At 42.4% G+C, this 7,567-nt stretch overlaps 1 protein-coding gene across 1 annotated transcript; it reads right to left on the bottom strand.

The window, feature by feature from the left end:
• Positions 1–3,132: 3,132 nt before the first annotated feature.
• Positions 3,133–6,605, bottom strand: LOC110709508. Its single transcript, XM_021887730.1, has 2 exons — positions 6,497–6,605; positions 3,133–5,258 (listed from the first exon to the last, which is right to left on the bottom strand). Exon 2 carries the CDS (start codon positions 5,155–5,157, stop codon positions 4,642–4,644), a length of 516 nt encoding a protein of 171 aa, XP_021743422.1. The 5' UTR covers positions 5,158–5,258; positions 6,497–6,605; the 3' UTR covers positions 3,133–4,641.
• Positions 6,606–7,567: the final 962 nt, after the last annotated feature.

Raw genomic sequence — 7,567 nt, 5'->3', positions numbered from 1 at the left:
CGGACATGCCTTGTGTAAGTCTATGTAATCTACACACATGCGCCAGGTTCCATTCGGCTTCTTTACTAGGACAACATTGGCAACCCTATTAGGGAAGTAGCATTGCCAAATGAAACCAGCATCTAACAATTTTTTCACCTTGGCGGCTGCCGCCTAGCTTCTTTCTTCACCATGGTTCCTCTTCTTTTGCCTTACCAGCTTCTTTTTGGACGGCTAGATCTGGGCTAATGCCTGGCATCTTGTCTACTTCAAAGGCAAAGATATCTTTGAATTCTTTTAACAAGTGGTGCAAGTCTGCACCGAGTTTAACAAAAGCAATCGTCCCAACCTTAGCAGTTTGGTCAGGTCAAGAGTCATCCAGGACGATGTCCATGTGTTCACCAGTCGGCCGGGGACGGAGTTCATCTGGCCTTTGACCGGTTAGTGATTGCTATTGCCTGTTTTTTTTTTCTCGGCCACCATTTGGTTGGTCTTTCTCTTCTTGCCGGCAACTGTTGCAGCAGGCGCGGCTTCCTTGACTTGGTCTGGGTCAGTAGTTTCTCCATTGGGGCCGGTTGCGACCACAGTGGGCTTAACATCAGAGAGGTAAAACTCCCTGGCCATTTTCTGGTCTCCTCGTAGGGAGCCGACTGTTGTATCATCCTTCTCAAACTTGAGAAGCATGAGAGACGGAATGATAACAGCCTTGGATTCATTTAGGGTAGGACGCCCCAAAATCATGTTGTAGGCCGTCAGTTCTTCAACAACTAAGAACCGGGCCACCATGTGGCGTCCTTCCCCTTTCTCGCCTAGACGAATAGGTAAGTCTATTCGACCTACCGGATGTACCACACCACCCCCAAATCCTACTAAGGGATGAAAGACCTTGTGCATACTCTCGGGCTTGTACCTGAGCTTGGTCAGGCAGTTGTGACTGATGAGATCAGACGAACTCCCGGTGTCAATGAGGGTCCGGCCAACTCTTTGGTTGGCCACTTTCCATTCGATGACAATAGGGTCATCATGCGGCCTTCTGATTTTGCCCCTATCATCCTTAGTAACTACAACTTCAGGGAAATAATCCTTGGACGCCTGCCCCTCATCGAACGAGTTGATGTCGAGCTGTCTGATGTAGTCCTTGTTACCCCGGATTGTTGGGCCGCCTCCAGCGAAGCCGCCTGCTATTCTATAGATCGGGGTTTCATTAGTATCCGAACTTTTAGCAGAGTAGGGCTTCTTTTTGGGCGGCTGCCCAGTGTTAGTTTGTAGGGTAACTTTGGACCTCAGAACATAGGACTTGAGTACCCCTTTGTCAGCCAGGTGATCCAGCAAATGCTTGAGGCTATAGCATTCGTTGGTGTCGTGGCCAATCCTCATGGTAGTGGCAGTATTTGTTTTTGTTCCGATTTTTGGCAGAACCTCTCATGGGGGCCGGCTTCTCAATAAAGCCCCGGTCCTTAATCTCCATGAGGATGGAGTAACTGTCTTTATTGAAATCATACTTCGGGGAGTACGTCTTTGCTTCTTTCTTTTTCTTCTGGGATGGCTGTTCAGTAGCATCAGCCACTCAGACTTCTTTTCTTTTCTTTCCTTCTTTCTTAATCGGCTGTGATGGCCGACTCTCTCTCTTGTCAAACCTCTTTGAGTCTGACTGCTTACTGATGTTACAGAGCTCAGTCGCCTGTATATAGGCGTCCGCCTCCATCAGTGCCTCTTGGAGGGTAGCTACCCTCTTTCTGACGAGGTCGAACTTGAAGGTCGATCTGTCTTTCAGACCTTTGAAAAAGCCTGTATAGGCCGCCTCATTAGACAGTCCTTGAATCTAAATTTTCACCAGATTGAACCGCCTGATATATGAGCGTAGCCCTTCCTTATCTCCCTGCTGTATGGCTCCCAAGTCAAGACTTGTTTTCTTTGCAAGGATATTCATTGAGAAGTTTGACGCGAACAAATAGGCAAGCCTCTTGAAATTATTGATGCATCCGGTTGGCAGGTTGCCGAACCATTGCTGGGCGACGCCCTTCAACGTGGCTAGGAAGCATCTACACCATGTGGCATCGTCCAACCCTTGAAGATACATAAGGTTGGTGTATGCCATCAAGTGGTCTTCTGGGTTGGAGGTACCATCATAAGTGCCTACCAACACAATATTCATCTTAGCCGGTTGTGCGGCCTCAGTTATATCCTTGGAGAAAGCTGAAGGTTGTTCCCTAAGTCTTAGCAGTCGGAGCTGTCAGTCCAAGGGCTGGACATTATGTGCCGCCTGCCCCCCGAAGAGGGTAGGCTGCATATATGGTTGTTCATAAAGCATGTATGGCTGTTGAGGTGCATACGGGGCCGCCTGGAACATCTGAGGACTAGAGTGAGTGGACATGCCGCCTGTCTGGTCCTCTCGGTTTGATTGAGAATACCTCATTGAGGTATTCTGAAAGCTGTCATTAAAGTTCGACGTTGAGGCTGACTCTGACAGTTGCATATTCTTCTTTTGCTGGATTATCATCCGTGCATCGGTATACGTTTTCTTGGAACCATCCGACTGTACATGCCGGATGGAATTCCTCTTCCCTGGCTCAGGGAATCGAAGTCTGGCCAAGTTTATCAAGGGCTTTTGTCCCTCCCTTGGTTTAGGGTAAGGAGTGGCCTCTCGGTCTTTGACCGGCTTATTCCTCCCAGAATTAAAGGGCTTCTTGGCTGACTGTTCCTTGGTAGGGACAGCCGTCCGTTTATCAATAAGATCCTTTATCTCCCCTTTAAAACTTGTCATGAGAGTCATTAGCTCGTTTCTAGTGATGGGGGTGGATCCTTCAGCCACCTGGAGCTGACCATTCGGCTGGCCAACTGTTTCACTGGGCCCTGCCTGGTCAATGTTTCGTTCCCTTCGGTAGGACAGATGCGCCGTGTTCTTAGGGACCCGTCAGGGGCCGTGTGGGTGGCGACTTCATATTCGTCATCTGTATCCTGGTCTGAGTAGACCTAAGCATCGGCCATAGGCTGTTTCTCATTAAGAGGCAGTACAGGTTCTTATGAAGTCATCTCAGAAGTACTCTCCCCACATACGGCGCCAAATGTTTCGGGGTTTTTTGATGTCTTGCGGGAGAGTTACAATTCCAAGACCGACCTTTTGGACGCCTGTACCTGCAAAACAACGGAGACTCCTGTGGGTGGGAGTTCCGCCTCCAACGATCAAGTTACAACGTGTTTGAGGAGTAAAGTGCGGAAAGTAAAGGGTCTCTCTTGGACTCCAAGAGAGTATCTACAATGCGTAATTGCTCAGTTCGAGGTGTCAGGTGTCTGACTTTCTTTGATTGTGAGTTAATGTGTATGTGAATTAATTGTTTCTGAATGATGTTCCTCAGAGGGAACATCTCCCTTTTATAGGGTGTTGGAAAACGTGCCTAGTACTAGGTTTTAGTAAACCTAGGACTGACTGGGCTTTGCCTAGGAATTTAGGCCGTTAGAGGCTAGTTTTCGGGTTGGCTATCTGTCTGCCATGTGTCGTGGCCTGATTGGTCCACCCTTGACCTCTCATGAGGTGACACGTGGCGGACTCTTGTTGGTCCACATAGCGGTCACGTGGCAGAGCTTAAGTGGTCCACGTGGCGGGGAAAAAATCCCCTAATCACTTCTAGTAGAGGTATGTTCACCTCAACCTTGCGAAAAATGTCTAGGGTCTTTTTCTCCTTTTCATGCTCTTTTTCTTATTCTTAGATGATAACCTGCTAGGAAATGGAACAGAAGAAGAAAACTGATTAGTATTAGGAGAAACAACATCACTTACCTTAGGGAGCTGCTTATCTTGCTCTGGAACAATAGTTTCCTATTCCTCTTGGTGTTCTGCCAGCCCTTCAATCTTTTTCGCTGGGATCTCTAATTGCTTGCCACTTCTAAGTGATATTGCACTTGCATTCTCCTTTGGATTTTTCTCTAGTTGACTTGGCAACTTGTTAAAACTCTGAGCTTGGAGCTTTCCTACTGTGTTAGCTAACTAAGAGACTTGGTTCTCTAAGTTCTTTAGACCACTTCTTGTCTCTTGCTGAAAATGCAAAGTGTTGTCAGCCATTGCCTTCACGATATCTTCGAGAGACATGCTACTAGATTGTGGCTGGGAAACTTGCTGATTTTGAGGTCGCGGCTGATATTGTGGTTGCTGATGAAAACCAGGTGGAGGATTAGATGCTTGTTGTTGCTGGAAAGCTGGTGGTCCGAGGTTAGAGTTGCCTGCCTGCTGCTAAGCATTACCATATCTCAGGTTTGGATGATCTATCCACCCCGGATTATAAGTCTGAGAAAACGGATCTTGACGTCTTTGCTACTCCTGACCACCACCAATAGAATTCACTTGTTCTTCTTTCATAGTAGGGCACATATCGGTTGGGTGTCCTACCATTGAACAGAGGCCACATGCTTTTTCTTGCCCTTTTTCGATCATTACTCGCTCCACTAAGGAAGTGAGTTTAGCTACTTGTTGCTCGAGGTTAGAACTCACCACTTCATTAACTTGACGTACAGAAGTGGATTTGATATTTCGACCTCCTCGATACTGAGATTTTACAGCCATGTTTGCAATCAGTTTCTTTGCATCTACGGGTGTTTTGTCAACAAGTGCTCCACCACTTGCTGCACAACTAAATTCCTGTCGGTGTCCCTGAGTCCTTCGTAAAACTACTGTACTGATAATATCTCACTGATCTGATGGTTTGGACAACTATCACATAGTTTCTTGAAACGTTCCCAGTACTCATGAAGTGTCTCTACATCGTCCTGTCGAATCCCACATATTTCATTCCTGATTTTGGCTATCAAAGATGCTGGAAAATATCTTTCTGCGAATACTTTTAGCATTTGATCCCAAGTTGTGATGGTTCCAGCAGGTACTTCAAACAACCACTCCTTAGCAGCATCACACAAGGCAAAAGGAAATACCTTTAACTTGAGTTGGTCGAGGGTGACCCCAACCGATTTCATCCCCGCACATGCTATGTGAAATTCCTTTAAAAATCTGCTAGCCTCATTCATGTGAACTGAACCCAAGGAGTTAGTATTACAGAAGCCTGAAAATGTGGGAAGAGCTCTAATCAACCCCGGCTTGATCTCAATTTTTGCATCATCATCTACTATGCACAATAAATTTGGATCAAACGTTGGAGCTGCAAGCTGCTTTAGTGTTTGATCACCCATCTCAAAAATATATTCACCCTCCTCTTCCGAAAATGAACTTTCACTGTGTGGTAACGGAATATGACGAGCTTGCTCCAATATTTTAGCACGAGCCCTTTTAGCTACAGGAAGAGTAGAAAAAGGATGAATTATAAGTCTCTGAATCCTTGCTGCAAAATTTCTCAATCTTTGATGTTTCAATTTTCTGTCACACATATAAGAACAAGGAACTAGGTGACAAGTTAGTAAGAAAAGTTAGAAAAACACAAGAAATAATAAAATAAAACGCCAATACCCTGGCAGCGGCGCCAAAATTTGGTACGACTGTCGCGTGTCTACCAAAAATAAACCTAACTTTGACCTCCTAAAAATGTAGTAGGGTAAGATAGGGTCGATCCCATAGAGAATTAGATATCAAATTATTACTTGTGTGTTTAGAAACCCCTGTTTTGAACAATGACTATGATCTAATATATAAAACTACGAACTTGAAAATAAGCTAAGTACGGAGATGTAAAATTAACAATAGGAATAAATATTAAAAATCAAGAATGACAAAATAGGGATCGGGAGATACAATATAGCATTGGAATATCGATTGATCATCGAATTATATAAATCATGTTTTATCTCAATGTTAGCCGATGAACACAAACAAACATTCAACACTTCCCTTAATTGCAAATAAACCAAACAAGATGTTGGAGTATTGTCTAACTAACTAACAATCAAGAACAAGCTCTATAGACTCGACTAATTAGCAGCATTAATAACTAGGAAGTAGCTAACTTAAGCCACAAATCTCACGAGCTCGGATTCGTGCAACTTAAAGGGCTGATAATCATAGGCATCGGACAAGCTTCAATCACCCATCAAACACCTAAGTGCTATTAAGGAATATTAATCCGGACAATTACATATCACAAATCAATATTCTAGCAATTAAACTAGCAAACTATACTAAAGATGGCCGGTCTAAAATATAACTCAACTAATTCATACCAATACAACAGATTATCACTCCAATCAAGATATAAACATAATAAGCTCAAATCATAACATTCTTATTCTCACAATACAATAATCCAATGTATATTATATCTCCGTACCCACGACTAATCTAGCCTGACATACTGAAAAATGAAAGTATAACAATGGAAGCTATATAAATCATATTGCTTAAAGAAAATAAGGAGATAAATATAAACAAGTAAATGAATCTAATAATACTTGAAACAACTCCTTAATCCGATAATACTGAAATGATGAAAACAAAATTAACTTAGTACCAAATCACCAACTATTGAAACACTGCATGCACAAATCATAAATTCACAAAGGAATCTAGAGTAATGAATACCAATTTTTCTAGAGTGAAAATTAGCGAAACAGCCACGAACAACCAGCCTTAAAAGCCGAAGCAAAGCCTCTGAATTCCCATAGCAAATGAAGGTTCTCCGTCCGCTGCTTCATTCCACCGCTGCTCTGCTACTTTGCAGCAGCTTCGCTAGCCCAGAAAACAACCCAACCACCTCCTTCGCTGTTCTTCGCTATTCTACTGCCCTGAGTTCTTTTCTGATTTGTTGTTCAATTTCGCTGCCCAGAATTTCCCTCATGAGCTTAATAATCTCCTCCCTAAAAATCAGATTGTTCCCCCAAAAAATACGGAACTAAATTCCTTCTAAACCGAAATCAGCTTCCTCCTCCCGATTCGACCGCCCTTTGGCTTTACTCTTTAGATCTTCTTCTATCCCGAATTTCTTTCCCTCATCCTCATCTGATTTCATCCTTATTTTCTATTTTCTTGATAATTCAATCCCCAAATATTTTGCAAGGTAGTTGCTTTTGCCAGTTTTGTGGTAGAAGAATGCTGAGGTTATTTGTTTTGAAATATGGAAGTAGTATACAACTTCAATGGCCCACGATTATTTGTCTCCTTTTGGCCCAAGTATTTGTAATTTGCAATTTGATATTAATATCTTCCTTCCTACAGACAAATAAATAAAATAGTAGTAGTACGTGTATCGGGAAGAAAATTACTTAATATACCATTAAACCATTAAATATCAATATAAAATCGAGAGTTTAATGACATAAAATAATATACTTTTATGACTCTATCATAAACCTATCTATTACTAGATTATTTTTTTGTGGGAATATCCAGTAATAGATTTGTATGTTTTAATATTATTTTTGTTAAAAATAAGATAATCAAATATTAATATACGAATTAATTTTTTACAACAAAAAACCCATGCATTGCACAAGCTAAAAACTAGCATTGGTTAAAGTAAGTGTAATGAATAGTGTCAAAACTCCCAATGAGACACTAAAAAAAACGAAGAAAGTAGATAATAAAAACCAATGAGTGGTTTTTCTTGGTAAAAGTCAAATTTTCATTTTTTTTTAATTTTTAAATATTAGCATA

This window comes from Chenopodium quinoa, unplaced genomic scaffold, assembly GCF_001683475.1.
Source record: "Chenopodium quinoa cultivar QQ74 unplaced genomic scaffold, ASM168347v1, whole genome shotgun sequence".
NCBI lineage: Eukaryota > Viridiplantae > Streptophyta > Magnoliopsida > Caryophyllales > Amaranthaceae > Chenopodium > Chenopodium quinoa.
Note: the sequence above shows the minus strand (reverse complement) of the source record. Positions and strands in the feature narration are given on the sequence as shown.